At 35.3% G+C, this 25692-nt stretch overlaps 1 protein-coding gene across 8 annotated transcripts in view; it reads right to left on the bottom strand.

Annotated features, from left to right (window-relative positions):
• Positions 1 to 25692, bottom strand: part of LOC129240327 (longitudinals lacking protein, isoforms H/M/V) — a 45358-nt gene that overhangs the window by 4972 nt on the left and 14694 nt on the right. For 6 of the 8 annotated variants that reach the window (XM_054876063.1, XM_054876064.1, XM_054876065.1 and 3 more), the window contains exons 7-8: positions 17118 to 18298; positions 14064 to 14367 (exon numbers count right to left, since the gene is read on the bottom strand). In XM_054876063.1, the coding sequence (XP_054732038.1) occupies positions 14064 to 14367; positions 17118 to 18298 (1485 nt within the window). Of the gene's footprint in view, positions 1 to 9884; positions 11365 to 13812; positions 14368 to 17117; positions 18299 to 25692 lie in introns of those variants that run through there. The other 2 variants (XM_054876070.1, XM_054876069.1) reach the window with 2 other exon arrangements.

The following is a 25692-nucleotide window of genomic DNA, read 5'->3' as shown; positions in this document are numbered from 1 at the left end:
TTTATTTCAGAAATCATAACAGATAACTCTTACTTTATTAGAGAAAGTGCCTGCGAATAAATGTTTGTATGTTTTATTTTGCCGTGCTCAATATTTATTTACTTCATACATATTAGTTTAAGTTTTAACAGCTGCTTGGTTTTGTTGGTAACCATTTGTTCGAAGAGCATTAGTATTCACCTAATTTACTTCCTTGTATAGAATGAGTCAAATTTACTCATCCGTACAAATATGTGTTTATGTACATATATATTATAGTGTATATGTATGTATACATGTATATGTACTTCTAGTTACATATACATTGATTGGTGAGTTTTTACGTGATCTGAATGGAAGTGTAAAGCAAAGGGTGATCAGGTTGGAGGTTCTTTTTTCCATTCGGGTTTTTTTGACAAAGCACGCGTGAATACTATCAAACTAAAACCATACATTTTTTCAGTATTCATTGACATTTCATCAAGTCTTTCGCCTCAACAACGTTTACAATTCTATTATTACGAAAGTGAAAAGTGTTCATCGCGCGTTCAAGCAAATTACAGCGATGAGGGCCATTTTTGGCTTAATGGCTACGTCAATAAGCAAAATTGCCGTATTTGGGCTGAAGAGCAACCCGAAGCCATTCAAGAATAGCCATTACATGCATTGGAAACAACCGTTCGGGCGGATTATGGACTGGAGGAATCATCGCTCATATTTCTTTAAAGACGAGGCTGGCGCTAATGTAACAGTGCATAGCGAATGCTATCGCGCCATGATAAACGACTTTTTGATGCCGAAAACTGCAGGCCGTGATCTCCACAACATTTGGTGCCAACAAGACGGTGCTACTTGCCATACAGCCCGAGAAACAATGGATTTACTGCGTCGTCGTTTCGGTGAGCACTTCATCTCTCGTCTCGGACCAATGGATTGGACACCAAGATATTGTGATATCACACTTTTGGACTTTTATTTGTGGGGATATACCTTCTTCTCAAATATGAACGAGACGTTATCAATAAAACGGTCCGCGGATGACATATGGCAAAAATAATTTTTTTTGTTTTTTGGTAGGACTGTTATAAGCTGACATGGCAAATTTCAGCGTGATATGTCACATAGTTTGGTTTCTGTGCTACTGTAAACAAGTCAAGCTCGAGTGTGTTCTTCGAATTCTCTTTTATGACTTCAATTGTCTCAAAATGTTTTCCACGGAGCGGCAACTTGAGCTTGGGAAACAGGAAAAAGTCACATGGAGCCATATCAGGCGAATACGGTGCTTGCGAAACGATATTAACATTATTTTTGTTCAAATAATCGCGAACAAGACGTGATGTGTGAGCTGGTGCATTATCGTGATGCAAGAACCATGACTTGTTGTCCCACAATTCCTTCCTTTTAAGACGAATGTTCTCGCGCAAATGCTTTAAAACGTCTAAATAATATTCAGCGTTAACCGATCGGCCTTGCGGAAGGAACTCCGCGTGCACCACACCTTCGTAATCGAAAAAAACAGTCAGCATAACCTTAATTTTTAAGCGACTTTAGCGTGGTTTTTTGGGTTGATGTACGGCCCTCTTTGTACGATTTGTACCACTGGAAAACACGTGCACGCGATAGAGTAGAGTCCCCATAGGTTGTCTGCAACATTTTTAAGGCGTCTGAAGCCGAAATTTTGTTGGAATAACAAAATTTCAAACAAATTCTTTGTTCAACTTGAATTTCCATCGTTAAATTCGAAGAACACACTCGAGCTTGACTTGTTTACAGTAGCACAGAAACCAAACTATGTGACATATCACGCTGAAATTTGCCATGTCAGCTTATAATAGTCCTACCAAAAAACAAAAAATTTATTTTTGCCATATGTCATCCGCGGACCGTTTTATAGATAACGTCTCGTTCATATTTGAGTAGAAGGTTTAAAGTGGAAATGCTTTGTAGATGAACCAGCTTCGATTGAGGGATTGGAAGCCAACATTACGAAAGTGATTCACGAGACTCTTCCAGCCAGTTATTCAAAATTGATGTTTATCTTTAAAAAAATAATTGTCGTGAATGATTCTACACAAAAATTAGACTGATTCCCTAATCAATTTGAATTCTCGTTGTTTTACTTCAATTAAATCCGACACCTCTAAATTGATCACCCTTTATTTATTGATGTTAGCAATGTATATGTATTTATTTAAATAGTCTCAATTGGGATATTATATAACTTACTGTGTTTTGGTATGAAAGCTTTGTTTATAAACAAGCGATATTTTTTCAGGTAGGTTCGGGAAACCGAGTGAACACGAATATGAGAATTCAATGCATATTCGTATGTAAATACGACTGAATTTGGTTTTGAAGTTCTGAAAAATGAACTATTTGCTAATTTTTGAAATCTTTTTTTTTTTGATACATCGTTAAAAAGAAATTGACAACTTTCTATTTAAACAAGCAATAAATTCTTAAAAGAATAAAATAAAATGAGTGCTTAACTACGTTTGAAGTTATTTTAGTGAAAATGAAAGATTTACACAATAAGTCTTTAATAGAAAGACTATTTCAATTCTTTGCCAATAAACCCTTTTCTTTGACATCAATTTCAGATGCAATTAATATTTTCTTTTTACATCCCATTTTTTTTATTACATCTCTCCATGGACACTTAGTAATTTTAATAGCTCGGGTGGAGATTAATTGTTACTTGAAATCAGCATTTAAATAACATGTTTCGATGAATAGACATAGCTTACATTTAATAAATGGTGGTTAAGTTTCAAGGGCCGGTGTTGATTTTGAATAAAATAAAATTGTTTTAGGAAATTATTGTCATTTACCATTATTATGATAATATTGGTATAGCTCAATTACGTATGGAACAAAATATCGGCCAAATGGCCTCGGCGGCACACCTCCATCCGATGGTCCAAATTTTCGATGACGCTGAGGCATAATTGAGGTTCTATGCCGTTAATGTGCCGAATTATCTCATCCTTTAGCACTTGAATTGTTGACTTATCGACGTATACCTTTTCATTCAAATAACCCCAAAGAAAGAAGTCCAATGGTCCCGTTGATGTTTAGGTGTGGTTCACATTCAACATCGGCCCTTGAAATTTAACCACCCTTTATATTAGCAACAGTAATATACTTAGTTTTAGTTTGTCAAAATAGTTTTTTGTATCTGCTAATGCTGTTGGTGTGATTCGCTTTAGTATTAATTTCTGCACCTCTTTGTTCGAATGGGTTAGTAATTTTTGTGTGTGTTTCGTGCTGTATTTCTAGATTACCTCTTTTATGGAATCAATTTTTAGGTCGCGGTGTAAGTCTTCATTTCTTATATACCAGGGTGCATTTGCGATAGTCTGATGATTTTTGATTGAAGGCGTTGAATTATTTGTATATTTGATTTGGGGACAGCAAACCCCCATAGTTCTATGCGGTATCTCCAGATGGGTATTATCATGGTCTTATATAGTAGTAGTTTGTTGTATACTGACAGTTTTGAGTTCTTGTTGAGTAGCCAATACAGTTGTCTGAAACTGTTTTTCACTTCGTTCCTTTTTTGGATTATATGGTCCTTCCAGGTCAGTTTTGCGTCAATGATCATGCCCAGGTATTTAGCTTTGCGTTTTGAGTGATGACTGTGTTATTAATTGATAGCGTACGATGGTTATGTTTGCGATTGGTATAAATTACGTGGACTGATGAAGATGTGTCGTCGGTGAAGATAGCAATCAAGCTGTCGTCATTTGGTTAGGGAATGTCATATGTGTAAATTATATACAACAATGATCCCAATATGCTGCCTTGTGGTTCTCCGGTATCCATGATGTTTGACATAGGAGTACTGGTCGCTTAGGTAACTTCGCAGTAATAGATAGTAGTCAAGTGGAATATTTGTTTTAACTTGTATAGTAATCCTGGGTGCCATACGTTGTCAAAAGCCTTCACTACGTCGAGATAAGTTGCGACACAGTAGTTTTTCTTGTCAATTTCATTGAATGTTTATGTCGGATTCCAAACTGGTAGGAGGGAATTATGATCTTCAATTAATAGGTATGAAATAGCTTTTCCGAATCTCAAACAAACGAATTACAGTGTTTTCAACATAAACAGCACTTTTAAAATGGAAATTTTCTTAGGTATACGTTTTCGTCAATTTTCCGCGGTGTAGAGCGATGTTAACGAAATTTCGACCAACATCGAAATATTCGAGCTGTGGTTCCAACAAAGCTACGCTACATGCAATACAAGCAACACGACGCTCGAAGTTGTGAGGGAAATATCTTACAACTTGTTTACCTTAGTCCGAGCGTTCACCAATTATTTTCTTATGGCCTCCATATAAAGTATGTAAGCTGAGCAAACTTGCACGGACGAATGATTGCTTTCAAAATTAACACACACTGCAGTACATGAGATTGTAAACAACCAAAGCGACGAATAAAGTTCGTTGAGAGTAGCTTACTATTCATTTTTCCGCTGTCGGCGGTCAAAAAAATCAGCTGTAAATCTTCTCCGCAAACGTTGCCTCAGGTGCGGAAATGCCTTGCACATTATAAACATGATATTTAAAACATTGATAATTTATATTAATCAAAAAATTTTGAGATTCATTTTTGCGCTTTTGATGCGAGATTCATTTTGGTTCTGTTTTACAGGGCGGAATGTTGCGACGAATATCAGCCGACGGCAATGCTCTGTCCGACGAAGTTCGCTCAGCGATTTGATTGTGTTTGTACTTGCTGTATTCTTTCGCGTCCGACCTGCAAAAGAACACCCGAGATCCGTTACATTTCACATTTACTTACAGTTGCTCCACATTCAAAGCGAATGTTGGTTTGAATGTCAAAATTTCAATCAGAATATAATCAAACAATCGAAACAACAAAAAGACTAGGCTCCAATGACATAGAAACCAGTAAATAGCAAGAAAAAAACCAGCTTTACTACTAGCATAACCTCGTATGGATGCTCTTCGATTTTATGTGTATATCCAGTAGTTTGACGTTCGCTGGAATTTTCGAAGTACCTTCCAGAATCTCATTCACATCAGGCTCTTTTTTTTACTTTACTGCAAATAATTATACGCCTTCAACTCAAACATGTTATATCAGCTCAAGTACTATATTTTGTGTTGTTGGTGTCCACGTAATTCTCAAATTTCATAATGTTCTTTTATAGATCGGATGCAAAAGGATATAGCTATTAATTCTGTTAGGTGGCCGATGACATTGCAGAGATGAGTGACAGCTCGACTGGGCCCGCCATCTTGCTGAAATTAACGATCTTTCAAGTCTATGCTTTCAATTTCCGGCCATAAAATATCGCTTAAGATGCTTCTGTACAGCTCATCGTTTACCAAAATATTCATTACAACAATATTTTCAAAGAAGAATGAGTTAATGATGTCACCGCTTCCAAATTCGCAGCAAACTGTCAGTCTCTGACGGTGAAATTAACTTTAGACATTAAGAGACGGGCCGAATGGTTTTTGTTTTTCATCACAATACAATAATGTGGGGAACCCACAAATACGATAAATCACCGGCATGTTTTTTAAAAGTTTCGATGAAAAGTATTAAAAAAATTATTTCCATTTAAGCGAGAGCGGCCGTCGTAGCCGAACGGGTTGATACGTAACTACCATTTAGAAGACGTAGATACGCCCTTCGGCAGGCAACGGCATTCCGAGTGTATTTCTGCCATGAAAAAGCTCCTCATAAAAATATTTGCCATTCGGAGTCGGCTTGAAACTGTAGGTCCCCCCATTTATGGAACAACACCAAGACGCACACCACAAATAGGAAGAGGAGCTCGGCCAAACAGCCAAAAAGGGTGTACACGCCAATTCTATATATATATATGTTTAAGAAATTTCTCTCAATAACGAGAATAGAAACAACATAGCAAATTATTGACATATTTCCAACTCTTCATTGTTTCAAAATTATTCGAAGTAATTGTCAAAGAAAAAATCTTTTTTGACAACGCCCTCAAATATCGCTCTGCGCTCTGAAAAATTTGTGTCTGCTTTTAATAATCGTTTTCAAGTCGGCCCTGTTTACGAATACCTTTTCAAAGCGTTCAACAAAGTCAGTCGTTCAATCTTAATATCAAAGAATTCAAGGAGTCTTTCTGGAAAGTGTGTTGTTGTTACTGATTGAGTTTCTCTATTATATTTATTGATTTTTCTGGTGTATCAGGAAAGTATCATATTTTGGGTCGTCCTCTCATCATAATATTTATTAATGACATATGCTATTTTTAACTTCTCTAAATATAATATTTATTCGACCATTGGAGTGCCTAAGCTCGCTCTAGTCTGAAATACGCAGTCTTTGTTTGGATACCTTACCATGCCTACCTTATTTACAGGCTCGAATGCGTCCAAAAGATTATTATTTGTTCCACCTTGAATTCTCTTCATTCAATCATTTTACTTTGTATTTGGATCCAGTTAGAACTAACCACGCTTCTTTGGCATCGATTTCTAGAACCCTGAACAAATTTAATTCGATTCCAAATCTTACAGCTTTTGATTTTTCTTCTGCACAGCTTCAAAATGCTATTAAAGAATTCGGTTAATTAGTTTGCCAGTATAGGTAGCTCTCGTTCAACACGGTATAAAATGCCGGCTTAGCTCTAACATGATAAGAAAATTGCAAAAACCTTTGTAAGTACTGTACTTCTACAGACGCGGCCCATTTTTGAGGTTATGTAGCTACGAAGATTTTGCTCTTCATAAAAAAGTAGACGTGGTATTTTAAATTATAAGTCTTCCTCTTTTAAATGCCGTTGAGTTTGCTCAAATATCTTAATTTTTCACGGAGATATCGCATTTTGAAGTCTCCATCTATTTTTTTTGTGCGACTATGTAATCGACCGTATCACGTCTCATGTTATCTCAATGGATTTTCGAATATCGAAAAATTCACAAACATGGAAACTTCAAAATGCGATATCTTATTGAAAAATTAAGATATTTAAGCAAACTCAACGGCATTTAAAAGAGGAAGACTTATAATTTAAAATACCACGTCTACTTTTTTATGAAGAGCAAAATCTTCGTAGCTACATAACCTCAAAAATGGGCAAAAACAGCGTTTTTTGCACTTTTAGGTTAGGATAAAGCAGTAGATTAGTGGAGCTACCAACCAAAGCATATATATTTTTGCGAAACGTTTTCAATGCCATGTTTCGTTTGCAATATTTTCCGAAACTCTGGAAAGTGGCAGAGATTATTGCATTGCCAAAACCGGGTAAAGATCCAACTACCGTATCATCTTATAGACCAATAAGCTTACTACCGACAATATCTAAAATTGCTGAAAAATTACTGCATGACCGACTAACCCAATTTCTGGAGAAAAAACGTATAATACCGGATCATCAATTTGGATTTAGAAAAAAACATTCGACTATCCAACAGATCCACAGAATTACAAATAAAATCCAATCAGACTTTGAAAACAATCGTTATTGTGCGGCAGTATTCTTAGACGTAGCTAAAGCGTTTGACAAAGTGTGGCACAGAGGCTTACTCCACAAAATAAAAATAATGATTCCTTTTGACTACTATCTTATCATAAAAAGCTACCTAACTAATCGAAGTTTCTATATTAAATATGACAATCAATGTTCAGATATTCATCAAATAACTGCTGGAGTTCCGCAAGGAAGCGTTCTTGGACCTCTACTATATGTTTTATTCACCGCAGACATACCACCTCCTGACGAAACTAATTCATCAATTGCTACGTTCGCAGACGATACAATACTACTGGCATCGGATAAAAGCTTAACTATCGCTACTGAAAAACTGCAGCGATACACAAACGCAGTTAAGGAATGGTTCGATAATTGGTGCCTAAAAATAAATGAAGACAAAACCGTACAGGTTATATTTACTACCAAAACAAAATTTACTGCAGTTCCAATCAAAATAAATGGCAAAGCAATTACAATTAAACCAACTACGAAATACCTTGGAATACATTCTACTCGAAACTAAATTGGAATCACCACATAAAGCAAAAGGTCAAACAAATAAAAGAAAAGCTTCGACAACTTCATTGGTTAGTCAGCACAAAATCCAGACTTACTATACAGAACAAGCTATTATTGTACAAAGCCATGATTAAACCAATCTGGCTATATGGACTACAGGTATGGGGAACGGCTAAAAAGTCACACCTAGTAAAAATCCAACGACAGCAATCGAAGATTCTTCGAATTTTGACCATGTCTGACAGGTACACGAAAAATGATGACATCCACAGGACTTTTAATATAGCAACAGTAGACGAAGAGACCAAAAAAATAGCAAGAAGCCACTTTGAAAAAATACAGGGACACAATAATGCAGAAATCAACAAACTTCTGGAAAGGGAAAAAAACACTGAAATACGCTTAAAGAGAACTCGACCAAGCGACTTAATGAATGCTAGAAAATAATAAATGTGCAAAGGGCTTAAATTGCTGTTAAATTGTTGTAAAATTTGTATTATGTAGAGTAAAACTTGTATTGAATATTATTTAATTGTATTTAATTGTATATAGTATTAATTCGTTTATTTTAATTTTTATCGCTTTGGCACTGGTCATTAAGCGATGTATGTAAATCCTGGCCAAATTGTTAAACAACGTACTTAATGTCAATGGACAGATGTATAAAATAAAGGGGATAAAAAAAAAAAAAAAAAAAAAAAAGGTTAGGATATCTCAAAGTCCTGACGTGATAGAGCAATTTAAACCCCGGATTCGGATTCTACGCAAAAAATTACTTCGGAAATGACACTACACTTTTATAGAACATTCCGAACCCATTTTTTTGCAGACCTGTGTAATTGCTGTAAAAAAGCAAATTTCCTTTAGATCGCATATTAGAACTTGCTAAATCAATCAGATGCGAAGGTTTCGTGAATATGGCTATTGAGGACGTTCCACATTTTTTGGTGGAAGGAGAAGCTGACGAAGCGGATTTGATGGAAATGGCATACGAAGCTGTAAGTGAAATCGATTCTGAGGACACTAGCACAGATAAAGATTGTGCGGTTAATAATTTAACATTAAAATAAATTAAAAGAAAATCTAAGCTTAGCTGAAAATCTCGAGTCATTTTTCTTGAGTGCAGACCCTTCTACTGAAAGAACCCGAAATTCAAAAAGAAGCTGCAAAACTGCATTGGTCCATACCGAAAAATTTACAATGACCTGGTAAGAACCAGCAACCAAAGTACAATTACAGATTTTTTTAAGAGGGAAGAAGATGTAAGAACTTCAAATGAAGAAAAAAGTTTTGAAAGTGAAGGTGCTATCAAAAACGTTCTCGGTTGGTTATACTAAGCAATGACAATGAAGATTTTTTTAAATTCGAGTTGTGTTAAATTAAAATAATATTTTGTGTTGAACATAAATTTATATTTTCAATAAAAATTAAGTTGTTTCTGTAGGATAAAAGAAAAAGTTTTTAATTAGTTTTCGGAACATAACCTCCGTCCTTGTACTGATTCTGTGTCTCATAGAACACGGTTTCAACACGAAATTTTCTAGTTACTATTTGTTTTACTTTTTAATCTGTAAGAAATGTTTGTTTTAAAATTCAATTCAATTCTTAAATATAAAAAAAATCATCTGCCATAAAGACTGTTAAAAGAAACCACGCTAAAATATTTTTGTATTTATTTTATTTGACATCACCTGTCATATATTGTTCTTTAGTAGTGTTACAAATTGTTTTTAAAAGTTATAATCAGGTACTTTAAGATTAAAGTAGCTGACCAATAAAAAATATTTCAAATATATGTAAATACGTATGTATGTACTATGATGTGTACTTTCTACAAATTGAAGTACATATGTAACTACACCACAAGTAACAAATTTTATAATTGTTTTTTGTTTTGTTTTTAATATACAACTAAATATAAAATTGCATTTTTCAATGAAAAAATTAACAAATTTCGATTTTACTTTTCTTTATTTAAACTTAACTTAAACTGTAAAAAAACTATTGTATATGACTGTTTAACAATTGTATAAATTTGGTTTCTGTTTCTGAGTTCTCGACTACATATTCACGTGACTGGATTAGTAGAAATGAAATTTGCATGTAAAATTATATAACAAATAAATAGCTTTTGAATCGTTCTGTTGCATAACAATTTCCCAATATTTATTGCACATTTTTCAAAAACTATATTTAAGGTAGATCTCAAAACAAAAAATAATCCACTGCTTAAACTAAGTATAATATGGGCTATGCTTAACAATTTGACTGGCATAGTTGTATGTATGCATGTATGCAATAGTATTATATCTACCCTGTACATGTTTATTTGTATTGTAAAATTATATGAATGCAAAATAAAAAAGAGAAAACTTATAAAAAATATTTTCTTAAAAGCTAAACTATTGCATACATGCAAACACACATGCTTACACATATGAATGTCAATGCCAGTTTAGGTGTGTCGCGGTTTTTTCATTAGTTAAATGGAACCATATTTACCTTCCACCAACGTTTAGCATCACAACATTTTTATAAAACAACTATGCAAAACGCGATCAAAATTGCTTTGCAAGCACACAATTGCCCAACATTTGTTTTACAAGAAATGCTGATAAGAACTTTTATATGTAGTAGTAAGCACAGAAAGGTCGAAAATCAATTCAATTATGAAGTTACCTACATACATGCACATATACGTAGCTATAAGAAGACTTAGCTAGCTAAACGGAACTAATTTTTCAATAGCTAACCAAGGAATCGGTTAACTGTAGGTCTTAGATGGCCAATGTGAATTTATTTAAAACGCGCGCTGAATAATTTGTTCTGCTTGTGTTCGCTATATCAAAAGTAGTTATGTATTTAATTATTAGGGTGGTTCGCGTCACTCAACATACAATGAAAAACTGGACATTCGTGCATTTGCAGAGTAATGAACGATTAACTGAAACTTCGAATTTGCATATTCCCAGTCAAAAATAAATGAAAACAAATTATGTTTATATTGACTTTGAAGTATGAAACCATGCCTTCTGCCTTTTTAATTACCTACATATGTTAAAATATTATATACTCGTAACACATTTTATTTCTAGAAAAAAAGAAAGGCTTTTCATACTAAACAACTGCAGAGAAGCTTAAGGGGTAACACCACTGTACACGCGTAAAATAAACACGATTTTTAAAGAATTTTTTTGTATAGAAGGAAAGGGGAAACAATCACTCTGATTTGGGAAGTTATTACTTATATACTAAAATACAAAACTACAAAGTTTGATCGAAAAATTTTACAAAATGGCGGCATCGGAGACATTTTTGTAATGTGGTTTCTCTTGAAGGAGCTCCGCGGCACGCAGCACAGAGGGTGCAAATTTTAATCTGGAACAAAGAAACATTTTTTTCTTAATCTAGATAAGAATAGCTAGAGAAACACGTAGGGGATTTAAAAAATATTTATTTTTGTGGAATTAGCAAGCATTTGAAGGAAAAAACTCTATTTTGGACTAAAAAAACGGCACTTAAATAATTATAACAATCGTTTAAATTAATCTATCGAAAATCCCCTACGCTCTTCTCTTAAGAAGGTTATTATACAGACGTAGTGAAAAACCTGATTAAAAATATTTAAAATTGTTTGAGTTATGCTGCGTGCCAATTTCAGAAAACGTGTTTTGAGAAAAACGCGTTTAAAGTTTGTGAATTTGGAGAAGTCGTTAGGTAGCAGTCACTAACGCTTGGTTAAAAGCTTAAAATATTTATGAAATAGACTTCGGTAACGTATAAAACTTTTTGTTCTGTATTTTAAAAGGTTCAAAGAATTTTTTAAGCTTATAAAAAAAATCAATTTTTTGAAATTTCTACAGTGGTGTTACCCCTTAAGGCCAACAGTAGCCCGTTTCTGTAAACCTGAACTTGTTCGATGTTCTCGATTGAAATTGTCGATTTGACGTCGCAATGACATCACTCTAACTTGTGTTTCTGTAAAAGTATGAGCTGAATTTTTCGACAGCTGTGGTGACCAACTGACATGTTCCATTCCATTTCAGTGCGAACACTCATGAAAGGGTTTCTGTAACCATTATTTTCATTTGCCCTTAAGGTGGTGACAACACTCCTTAATTAAATTAAATTAAATTTTTTTGTTGTATTTTTTGATGTCTTTGAGGTGCAAAACGTTAGTATTAAATTTATTACATGAATACGTTAAATGTAGGTTAAATTAAGTTTGATATAAATATATACATATATTACATATGTATATGTACGAGTATGTAGAAGTTAATATTTTATAATAAAAGCTTGCCAAAAGCTTTGTAATCTATGGAACTTTATTGATTTCTTAAAATATGATAGCATAGCTCTGCTTCATTTCACAAAAGATTCATTTATCAATATTAAAATTTCGGCATACAGATTTTGGTTTTCATGTTCTGCTTTCTCAATGTTGCTACAAATAATTCTTGTTGTTCCAGCCGAAAGCCTCCGATGCTAGCGCTGAACTACTTTTAGTTTGTATAATAATTTTATTGTTATGTAAACCTTTATAAAATAAAATAAAATAAAAATTCTTGATTCGAATCGACATATTCCTTGCCGATGGCATACCATTTCTCTCACTCTTCCACATTTTGTTGATTAAGCTTACAGAAACTTTTTTCTCGACCAATCAAACAATCTTGTCGATTTTTTACAGAAACGGCTACAGGTGTTTTCTAAACTATAGCGATTTGTATTATAAAATGCTTTATTCGAGTACCAAAATTTTTTCTTTTTTTAAACGGCCACCCTTATGCATGCAATATTATGATTCTTTAATTTTTTAAAACTAAATCTTAATTTGCTCGCATCGTCGTAAAAGCGACTTAAATTTTGGTTAAAATATGTACGAAAACCAGAAAAACAAAAAAAGTTATAAATTTGTTTTTGTAAGCATAAAACATGAAACGCGTGCGACTATGTGATATTGGTTTGTTGTTCGTTAGTTGAATGTTGTACGTATATTTGGTCTTTGTAAATTCACCGAGAACGCCTATGTATTGAAATACAAAGGTGACAAGCAAAACGAACTTGACACACCAACGAGACAAAGAATAAATGGACACCAAAATGTCGATATCGTTATGTACACGTTTTATACCTTTCACAGCTACTTTTCTTGCACTGCCAAACTGTTTTTTACATACTTTGTTTATAAAACTCAAACATTAACAGTGATACAAAATTTAGTCCTGTACAATATAAAAACTTTGTATGTTCACCATTTAAAACTATTCAACTTGCCAATGCCACGAAACACCTCAACTTTTCACTAAATGTCAATATGGCACCAAAACTACCAGGTTTTCTTGCATACTGCCTTAGGTAGATATCCCAAAAGAACAATTTTTTGGAGATCGTCTTATGCAGCCATTAACAAATTCTGTTTATAGGTATGTATGTGCGCTTACATAGACATTTTTTAATTATTAATATTATTTTTTTTAATAAGTAAAACATCTTACATCAAAGTGAGTTGTTTATTCAAAGACAAAATGTGTGAAAAATAGTATTACTTTTTTCTTTTGTACCAATACTTAGTGCTTAAATATTTTATGCACTAAGCTTACCAAATATACATACCTTTATGTATTGTACAAAGGCCCACAAAAAAGTTATTGCCATCCATTTGCACCCCTAACATTTAATTCTCAGTGTCGTTGTACACCAAAATTGACTCGGTTGCACAGCAACAAGTCTTTATGTGACAACAATTAGTTCGCTGGTACAAATGTGACTTCAAGTACATAACCTCATTAGTTTTGATTTCGTTTTTTGTTTTCGTAAATCTTGCACTCAATACGAATTCAATTCGCACTTACAGAGCTTAAGTATATATTAATTTTTTCGAGGAGGTATTTAAATAGTTAGCACCTTTGACCCAAAGTCAAAGGAGACCTAAGCCCTCCTCACAAACAACAATTTTTCCAGGAGCAAGTGCTGCCGGTTTAACAATAAATAGCTTTCAAAATATATCATATATTAATAGCATTAACGCTTTCAAATAGATTCAGTTTTGGAAAAGAGGCGAGTGTTATTACCTCCGTTGCCGCCACCACTTCCACTCCTGCCAGTGGCACCTGAGAATGATTTACTGTTGCTGTCATTTCCGGATAAAGTATTTGCCGCTTCACTATTTTGACGCTCGTGATACTCCTGAAAACATGGTACAATACATAAATTCGTTTGACACTCGGGACAGTGGTATTTCGTTTTGCGCCTCAAAATTCGACCATGTCCATCTATAGTGTTCCAACAAAAATTACAGCCCAGTGCCGGCCCGGGCCGTATGACGGGACAATGACTAGAACGAGGATTTTCCAAAGTGATGATCTCCCGTGAAGTCTGAAAGAAAAATATGTAGTAAAATATATATTGTATCTAATATATGTAATTTGCGGATCTCGAAATTATTTAAGTACCGAACATCATGGGATTAATTGATATGAATTACGGAATAATTTAATAATTTGTTCAATCTGAAGTAGGTCAAAGTTCATACCATGATGGTGGTTCCTTTTTTATTTAATAACACAATAATCTATAAAGGTGAATGTCTGTACGTTGTCCGCGCATCACTACGAAACGACAACAGCAAATGACGTAAACATTTTTATACATTCATATTTTCACCCAATGAAGGTTATAGGCATGTTTTTATGATGGAACTCCCTTCTCACAACCCCCAGCCGCGCCACCACTCTCATTCGTCACTAATAATCGAATATTTGCTTAAATTTAATCTAAAAAATCTTAGTTTCTCCTATTTCCCAATAATACTGGAAGCACCGTGGTCATCAAAAGATTGCAAGGTCACGTGAAATGGTTCAAAAAGTGAGGACGCGACTTGAGCGAAATCCCCGACGAAGTGCAAATCAAATGGCGAAAGAACTGAAAAATTATCTCAAAGTCAAGCCTAACGAGATCCAAAAGGCGCATGATCTCACACCAAAGCAGCAACAAGTCAGACTTGAGAGAGCGAAGGAGTTGCTTCGCTTGGCCGAAAGCGGTCAATTACCGAACATTGTGTTTTCTGACGAGAAAATTTTTCAAATTGAGCAACTCGTAAACTTCCAAAACGATAGGGTTTATTTGACCGACCGTTCATACGACAATTTGAGTTATCGATTGGCCACCAGGAGGCAGCACCCATCACAGGTAATGGTTTGGGCCGCTGTAACCGCAGATGCGTGCTCTCGTTCGTTATCTGGCGTTAAGGTAATTGCGAAATATTATCGGTAAAGTATTCATGAGGTTGCTTTGGAGCCGTGGTCAGGCAAACATTTCGGTGGCAGGCCATGGACGTTTCAACAGGACTCGGCATCGTCTCACAAAGCTTGAGTGAACCAAGAATGGCTAAAAAACAACGTTCCGAAGTTCACCAGACGGGAATCCGATGGATTATTCTCTTTGGGCTTAGATTATTCTCTTTTGAGCAAGGTCAGAACTAAAAGATTCACCAGTGTCGAGGCGCTGAAAAAAGCCATTGTTCGCGAGTGGTCCAAAATACCTGCAAGTCACACTCGGGCAGCTTGTGATTCGTTTATGGCTCGTCTCAAGGCCATAGTCAAGGCAAAAGGTGGTCATATCGAGCAGAAGTAAATTGATTCTTAATTTTGTATTATCTTCATACATTTTTTACTTTGAATGGAATAAAAGTTATTTTCCAAACTAAAAATATGGCATTTTTAATAAATTACACTTAGAGTGCCGGACGCTGTAAAAAGAATTTTGTTTTATTTCTTCAACTAACACAGACTTTAAATAAATTGTTTTTTGTTTTAAACACAACAAAAGATAATAAAAAAACCTAAAATCCCATGAAATCTTATCAAAAAAGTTTTGATGCAGAAATGGAATTAAATTTGGAGCATTAATATAGTACTTTGTAGGCCCGCTTTTGAAGTAAATAATTATTGCTGGTAAGCGACGGTGCTTCCTTTTTACTGATATATCGGTGCCAGATTTTATAGTTTTAACTAATTCAGTCGTTAAAAAGGTTTTCAAGGCTTCCTTCTATCAAATAATATGTTTTCGGATCCTCCAAATAAATCACATTTGACATCTAAAAAATAATATGGAGCAGTTATATAAAAACCATTCGCAGAGTAGAAAAGACGTTTGTTTAGCGTCCTTGTCTCGCTGAAAAAGGAAGTGTCTGCTGTTGAGATCCAGTTGTTGCATGAACCAATTATACCAGATCATGTAAGAAGACGACCGTATCGAATGTCATCGAATTTACGAAAAAATAGGTGACGTCACTTTCTTGTTGTGTACTTTTTTGTTTGTTTACATAAGTTAGTGTTGATTTTTTTTATTTAGAAGTGATTTTCGCAGCATGAGTATACATAAAGAGAAGTATAATTCAGCACAAATATCGATTTAAAACATTTTTTAATTAAATTTTAAACGATTTTGCGTTAAGAAATCACAGCTACTTCTTTTTCGATTCATCGCTACCAGAAAATACCTTTTTATTCTTATCTAACTAAAGCAGCCGGCGTAGCGGTATGGATTTGTGCATGACTACCATTCGGCAGAGCCCGGCTTACATCGTGCTGTTGATCCATCAGCTTTATAATATAGCTTCCCGATGTAGTCACCGATCGCTATCGCACTTCATTTAACGGTACGGGTTGGGTCCGAAGGGAGAGGCGTGTTAGGTAAGTGAGTTTAAGAGGGTGTGAATAGGTGGTTAGCATCGGGGTACTTAGTATTGCGGGATACTTTAATGCTCCACCGAGACATATACTGAGTATGCCGGGGTCTATTCTGGATTCTGATACATTATCTAGAACGTAATTGAGCCAAAGTTATGCGGATCTCACGAGGCAGCTGGGTGGTAGTTTGACACCGTTGACGGCATTCGGGAAATCTCTCAGCCTAACAGGGACTGAATTGAGATCCCGAGCACATAACCGCGTTCGTTGTCGTTATTTGTAAATGATTCTAAAGTGTAATATATTTTGAAGTTTACTATTATTTTTTTGTTGCGAAAGATGTGCAAGGGTCTGGCTAGTTTATATTTATTGCATATTTATTTATAAGCCGTTTATGGTACAGGGATATATGAATACAGGTTTAACAATACTCACTTGTGGAGAAGACACCGATCTCTGTAGTTCCTCACTCCTGACTCGTAACGAAGGTAAATGTTCAAACGAACTGCTACCCGTAGCTGGGGCCCCAGGATGCAAACTGATTATACGCTCTGATAATAAAACACTGGAAGCAGGTTTTGAAGTACGAAACTTGCTTGCCGGTGGTGGTGTGTTCCCTTCCGTGGAACGAACTCGCTCCAATGGCGCCGAACTGACGCTTGCTGTATTGGGTTGGACGCCAGCAATGGACGGGGTGGTAGTTGGTGAATTGGTACGGCCACTCGTACTACTGTCATCGATATAAGTTGTAGTAAACTGCGGCAGGGTGAGCACTTTTAAAGGACTAGTTGAAGTTGATGATACGCTCATAGTGCCAACCACCTCATTCGACCCTCCACCACTTCCACTTGTCACTATTTGTTGTGGCACAACATATTGCGAAGAGCCAATAGGTGGTGGCGAACCGCCGGACGTGTACATCGATTCCGGTAGTGATATGTGGTGTGATTGATGCAAAGAAACACTAGTGATATGACTAGTACCAACATTGCTGGTGTTGGCGACACTGCTGGTGCCCGAAAGTGGATGCGAATACTGACGATGTAGCGGTGCGAAGGGATTCGTGCCGCCAGTCCCGACTATTAAAGCACCAGCGCTACTAAGTGAATGTTGTGTGGGCAGTAATGGATCCGAATGCTGTTTCATAAGGAAGGGTGTACTCTGCGGCACAGATAGCAAATGTGGTGAAGTGGGTGTCAAACTAGGAGCCGGTTCGGAGGAGTGACGTTCAATACGTGGCGGCACGGTTAGCAAATGATGATGGGTATGTAGCTGGTGAGAATGTGCAGCAGTGAAATTTGAATGTGAACTACTGCCGGGGGAATTCCTAAATGGATCAACATCGACACATGATGCCATTGGTTCTGGTGAAGCTTGAGCATTTGATAAACTATCACTGTCTCGTTTAACACGCGGCTGACGTGTAAGGACTCGATTTCGTTTTGTCCCCATTGGCTGTTGTTGAGAATGTTGGTGCTGCAGCTGCGTTTGAGGTTGCTGTTGCTGAGGGAGTAGGCTAGTTGGTGATGGTGACATGGCCATATTAACGGCACATGGCGAACATTCTGGCTGAGAGACAATTGTTTTGACAGCAACATTTGATGGCTGTGAAATATCTAAAAATAAAATAAAAGTTATAAATTTTCTTTATCCAACGAGGCTCTATCATTTTGCATTATTATTTGTTAATTTTGAACTACATATATATGTTTGTACTACAGGTATCCCGGGATTAGGCCCCTTGTATTTTGCATTGAATAATTGAAAGAAGTAAAAACATGTTTATTACAAAATTTGTTTACAAGAAAAGCTTTTCTATTTCCAAGAGACTTGTTTTAATTCGAACAAATAAACAATAATAAATTTGCCTTAAGTAAGACTTTAGCGTCGAAAATGATAAAAGAATTAAACGGCGTCGAACGATTAAGTCAGACGTTTTCTCTTTATGCATACAGTATTACAAGAATGAGTTTTGACGTAGAAAATAATTTCAATTTTTCGATTTCAATAGCAAAAAATAGCACTCTTTACCTGTCTTTGACTTCTATTTTGCACTGATTCATATTTATTCAGGGAATTAGAAATAAAATGCTTTAGAAAAGCAACAACTAAAGTAACAAAAACAAATAACGGGCTATTTCGACACTGTCAATAAACTGTTTTTACATTTTGCCTTTTCAATTTCTTTAAAATATGTTGCGTGATTAACTTCGATGGGAGACATTGCCAACTGCATTCTATAATATACCCGCCTGAAGTCAAGGCGAAAGCCGGTCTCAGACACCTGCTTATGCAAGAACTGCGCCACTACCGGCGAACGAAGGCGCCAGCAATCAACGTCCACAATCATCAGGCAGTCGAGTTCAGGATGGGTTGCTGGAAATCAGCATTAGGTTTAAGTCTAAAAATGTTAAGAAAGTTTAAGAGTGAAGTTTTAATAACCTGTGTTTTTTTTTGGCGGCCCATTCATTTTTGTAAGTGTAGAGGAGTGGAAATCCTTTACTTACATACATGAGCTGAAGTATAAATTTTGTAAAGTTTCACTTTGACTACAATTAAGAAAGAGTTTGAAAAAATGGGCATCATTGCGGCAATATTGCGAAGCTAAAGTTCGATGTAAAAATGTTGAAACTCTTGCAATTAAATTTTTTTTTTTAATTTTTTATGAAATTATTATAATTTATTGTGTTCAAATACAGACATTCAATGAATGTTCATCATCCGGGAATGTGAGAAATAGGGCTTGTTAAAAAAGCAATCACAACCGTTATGTTGCGCGGTTTTTTAAAGCATCGCATTCGATGTGAAATTCTGGCAGCTCTGTCAAAATTATAGCGCACTAAATATCAAAAATTTGGCCATTGTTGCGCTCAAAGAGTTTTAACACTAAACCTACCATGACGGGTCAAATGACCCATTTTAAACTTTTTGTCAGAAGTTCTTAGAAATAACATTATTAAATCGCCGTTTGCTTTCACGACTTTATTAAAAAATACATCGAATGTATTTTTCGAGATTTACTCCTTTCTTGATAATTGTTTTACCGAGAAATATACTCGTTTATGATTTTAATAATAAAGGGTGATTTTTTAGCTATTATCTTTTTAAACAGTTGGTTTAAACAGCTGTCGCACGTTTCGTGTTTTGTTTCACTGTCAAACATCTTCAGTTTGGTCTATAATTTAAACATGAATCGTCTTACAAACGAACAACGCTTGCAAATCAATGAATTTTATTATAAAAATGCGTGTTCTGTTAAGAAAGTTTAAGATCCACTTTTTTATCGAAAAATTGTGTTCAGCGACGAAGCTCATTTTTGGATCAATGGGTAGGTAAATAAGCAGAATTGTCGATTTTGGAGTGAAGATCAGCCAGAAGAATCGCAAGAGCTACCAATGTATCTAGAAAAGGTCACAGTTTGGTGCGGTTTATGAGCTGGAGGCATATTGGACCGTACTTCTTCAAAGATGCTGCGAATCGTAATGTAACTGTGAATGGTGAGCGCTACCGTGAAATGATATCCAATTTTTTTTTTGCTTAAAATGCAAGAGCTTGACTTGCATGACATGTGGTTTCAGCAGGACGGTACCACATGCCACACAGCACGCGTAACAATGGATTTGTTGAGAGGCGAGTTCGGTGAGCATTTTATTTCACGTTCGGGACCTGTTAATTGGCCACCCAGATCGTGCGATATAACGCCTTTAGATTATTTTTTGTGGGTCTATGTTAAAGCTCATGTCTATTCAGACAAGCCTGCTTCAATTAACGCATTGGAAGACAACGTTAAAGTATTTATATGTGAGATACCGGACGAAATATTGGAAAGAGTATGCCAAAATTGGACTAAGGATGGACCATTTGAAGCGCAGTCGTGGTCAACATTTGCATGAAATAATCTTCAAACATTAAATTATATGGACTGTACTATCGATTTAAATAAAAATTGCGTGCATTTTTCTGAATTTTACATGTGTTTTTTGAAAAACTTTCCTATAGCTCTTAAAAAATTTCCCTGGGTATATACAAAAAATCACCATATATGTATATAACATTTTAAAGACAGGTCATTTGACCCACTTTGGTAGAAATAGGAATACATAAAGTATCGGTTGGTTTAGTGTTAAGTCGACATCATAAAAATTTTGTTTCACGATTGCTTCATTATTTTCTTTATCATTTTCAATAGAAAATTACCGTCAATATCGAAATTATTAAGGAAAATAAAGGGGTTTCCAATAACAGGTGTTATTTTGAATTGGATTGCTCTATCGGGAGATGACTAACGATTTTTTATGGCTGGAATTGGATGGTATTGATCTGGACAACGTTTATTTTCAACAAGACGGCGCTACGTGCACACAAGCAACGAAACCATTGATCTTTTACGGGAAAAGTTCCCGGACCTTGTTATCTCTCGAAGAGGTGGTGATCACCTTGGCCACCGAGATCTTGTGATTTAACACCTTGTGACTTTTTCTTTAGGTCCACGTGAAAGAGAAGGTCTATGCCAACAGCCCAGGGTCGATTCAAGACCTCAAAGATGGAATTCGAAAGCTATTGCAATTCGGTTTTGGAAAATTTCACGAAAAGGATATTGTCCTGTAAGCATGGTCGTGGGGGTCGTTTTCCTGATGTTATTTTCCACTATTGTATGTCGTTATAATGACATAAACATCCTATCATTTATATTAAAAAAATATCTTTTAATATCAAAATAACACCTCGTATTGGAAAACCCTTTAAATAAAAAGAGACTATAATAAAACTTTTCACATATTTATGGTTCTCAAAAAAACAACCACAAGTAATCGTATAGAAATAACTAGTATTTTCATTAATTATAACTTTTAAATTGTGATATTTAAAAAAATCAAAACAAATTATTTTGTATTTAAAATGTGTATGTAAGAACCAATAATGATGGATTATTTTAAGCAAAATTGTGAGAGTAACTTCGGTTGTCTCATCACTGAGTCTCGGCAGTAAAATTCTGCCTGTTCATTTCATAAATATTCACACACTCGTCCAATCAATCGTTGTTCAGACGATAACGAAGTAATATGATTAGCTGGTTGATTTTTTCCGCGTATCACTAGCACAATCTCAGTTTTTTGTAAACAAATCGCTGTCATAACCAATGTTACGTCAGCAAATCAGCTGAGTCCTTCAGAATTGTTGAGACCGGTTAACGGTCTAATCTTGACCTGAACCTGTTATATAAAGAACCTGCTGATGAAAAACATCTTTCGGTGTCAACACTTGGCTATCTCCACTATTACAAAATATTTCAACTTCTATTATCAGTGCGTCGGATAAATCATAAGTTTTTCGATTTAAAGAAGTTTGCTAGATTGGTTCAATAAATTATGCCACATTTCTTTAACACATTGACTGCCACGTCGGTCATATATGTGTGACACTGTACTATGCGGTTTACGCCACGTCGGACACATATGTCCGACACTACTATTATTCTCTCTCGCCATGTCACACAGCAACGATTGACGATAAATTTGATTTTATTGCAATAATAAAATATATGGCTTCCCATGAAATTTCTGTTATAGTGGCTTCGGCGCAGCTCAAAAAACAATTGGAAAAATTTGGTTTTGAAAAACAAAATTAAATTCATTTTATTGCAGTAACAAAAAATTTTTTACATATTATTTTTACAAAGTAGTTATACAAATGAACCCATTAAACCTCTTTGTGGTGATTCCCAAAACATTCTAAACACATTAATGGCTCTTGGGGACAATCCGGGCAATACGTGTATACTCTTTTAGTCTTCTTTCTGGCGATCTCTCTTCCTTCCATTTGTTTTATTATGGAATAACATAAAGCACATGTTCGACGTAATTTTGTATTACTTGCACTTAGTTTTAATTTTAAAATATGAATATTGCCTGATTTTGGCTTCATATCTTTTCCTGACTTCTGCAAATTTAGAAGTGATGAAGTAATTTGTTCTCTAAACCATCGTATTTGTGCATTATTGAAGTGAAACTTCTTTTGTCTCGAAGGATGAAACGCTGTGAGGAGTAAAACCATAGCGTTTCATCGATATGTGACGCTACGCCAGCGCCATCTGTTAAAAGCGTGGCGTGGATGAAACGCTGTGAGGAGTAAAACTACGCTAAACTACGTAAAACTCACGCTATGCCAGCGCCATCTGTTAAAAGACTGGCGTGGCGTGTCGTCGTGAATGTAATGCGGTCGTTTATTATTGCATTCTTATCGAATGTAATTTGTAAATATGACATTTGATTGACGGCCGCCGTAGCCGAGTGGGTTGGTGCGTGATCACCATTCGGAATTCACAGAGAGGTCGTTGGTTCGAATCTCGGTGAAAGCAAAATTAATGAAAACATTTTTCTAATAGCGGTCGCCCCTCGGCAGGCAATGGCAAACCTCCGAGTGTATTTCTGCCATGAAAAAAATCTGCTCATAAACATATCATAAAACAAAATGAAATAAATGCAAAAAAAAAAAAAAAAAAAAATTTTTCTTGTGATTCGAACCAAGGATTTCGGATCGGAAGCCCACATTGCTAGCCGCTGGGCTATCGCGCTGTGCTGTCGCCGCAAAATAATGTATCATAAATCTGTTTACCATACCAAAGACCATACACTTTGCGAACGCATTTCGGTGGAAACAGTTGACAGTTATCCCAAACACAATATTATATTAGTAACGCGAGACGCGTCATAGAGTGTGTGTGTAGTTTTGAGCAAATCTTACAAACATATTTTGTTTTGTTGATTGATTTCTGTTAAATATGGCATCAAATCAACAAAAACGGAAACCGAAAACAGGTGCTGAACGGCAACGTGAGTATTTGGAGCGTAAAAAATTAAGAGCTACTGTTGAACACCGTGACAGTGAATCCTCCGGTTGTACGATAAGTGATAATTTGTAGTACCAACAACAAGATGCGGAACTACCATTGATGCAGTATTTCATCGATACCTTGATAGATTAGAATGTAGATCATTTTTTACGTATTTCAGTTACCATAAAGCCCTTGTTTCATTTTTGGAAAACGAATCCAATAATGATAATGACAATGCCGAGAACCAAATGTAATTGAGTACAATAAATTCATTTCTTTTTATATTAAAATAAATAAATAATTCTGTTTAATAAAATTCCATTCCATGCTTTCCATGACTTCTGCATGCATTATATTGAAATAATAGTTAAATTATTGATTTGTTGATAAAAGAAGTTTCACTTCAATCGTGCGGGTTCCGTGAACTACCACACACTTTCTTTTTTTTTTTCGTAGCTTTCTTGTACACTACATAGGCACGGATTCATACACGGATTCAAACATCAAAATACATTGTCGTCATATAACGTTATTTGGTGTTTGTTTGCAAAAACAACATACTCCCAATTGTTTTGTTTTTGCAAAACGAAGTAGAGCTTGTATGACGACGATGTATTTTGATGTTTAGCCAATGTTTTTGTCGTGCATATATGTCCGCCATGGCCCTGAGTTAAAAAAAGTCGGTAGGCGTCACGTCGAACATATGTGTGTGACATACTAATTAGTTAAAAACTGCCTGTTTCTAAGCAGAAAATATTACCAGCACTACCCTAAATTCCAATTTTGACGTCTCTGATGAGATTTAAAAAGAAAAATGCTGTGGCCCCAGAGCATCTTATTTGCTGAAAGTGCCTTGGCAGTCAATGTGTTAAAACTCTCTGTTCCGTTAACATTAGTGACGCTACTCGTATGAGTATTTATTTAATTATTCTTCACAAACAAGCTCGAGCTGTAGCTTTAGAGTATAGGGCTTTTTCGTGCTACTCAATAATTGCTGCAATGCTGCAAATCTGTTACTCTCTTACAACTCTGTACTTAGCCTAAATATGGCGTATAATATGCGCGGCTAGCATTTGCTCGACGTTTGATTTTAATAATAAATCTTTTGGTAAATTTAGCAGTTAATAATTAGGAAATCAGTAACGGTGGTTTTTCACTAAATATAAAAATTGAAGGAAACAAAGCTTTCTGCGAAAAAAGTGGCTTACGACTGAAATTTTAAAGAAGAGTTCAGTGACAAATCGGCAAATATCTCAAAATAAAATATCAGTTGTATCCGAATGATATATATATATACATAAGTACTATACGATCTTGTTCGAGGAACTTAAAAGGATTCCTCTTGGCAAGAGTCACAATTAATGTATCTGTACTGCAAGTCATTTTCTTTTTACCACCACGTCGTGGATGGATTTTTTGGGCTTGAGGGCATTTAGAACAAAGTTTTTGGACCTTCCAAGTGACTTAGCGATAAATTTGTATGATTTTTTTTTTTTTGGAAGATTGACAATAAGCCTCCGCTCCTCAACACAATACTGCGCATAACCCATCTTTCAATGAAATTCATATTAATTATTAAATGAACTATTTAATTCGCTGCTTACGTTACATTAAATTTTTTTCACTTAACTAGTTAAAATGCAGGAGTTATCCGCAAAAGTGGCCACGCTTTATGAAAATAACCGACTCCGTAAACTAATATCGCAACTTAATATAACGGGTATTTTAAATTCACAACCAAGCAGCGAAGTTTCAATATTAGCTTTAAATTCTTCCGAGCGACAGAAGGAAGTCAATAGATACATAAATGCAGCGCATCTATTTTAATGACCATATGTGTATATACATACATATACATTCGAATAAGAGGTGTTATTTTGATATTCAAGGAAAAATGCTATTTTTTAATATACAAAATAAACATCCGATTTATTTCATTATAAAGAGGAAGGTATGCCGTTAATAGTGGAAAATAACATCAGGCAAATGATCACCACAACCACGCTTACAGGACAATATCCATTTCATGAAATTTTTTATAACCGAATTCCAAAGTGGCTGCCCTATGTCCTCGATAGCCTCACGAATTCCGTCTTTGAGGTCTTGAATCGACCCTGGGCTGTTGGCATAGACCTTCTCTTTCTTGTTGAAAATAAATGTTGTCCAGATCAATAC

The sequence above is a fragment of the Anastrepha obliqua genome, chromosome 3, assembly GCF_027943255.1.
Source record: "Anastrepha obliqua isolate idAnaObli1 chromosome 3, idAnaObli1_1.0, whole genome shotgun sequence".
Taxonomy (NCBI): domain Eukaryota; kingdom Metazoa; phylum Arthropoda; class Insecta; order Diptera; family Tephritidae; genus Anastrepha; species Anastrepha obliqua.
The sequence above is the reverse complement of the archived record's forward strand: the minus strand, read 5'-3'. Positions and strand labels throughout refer to the sequence as shown.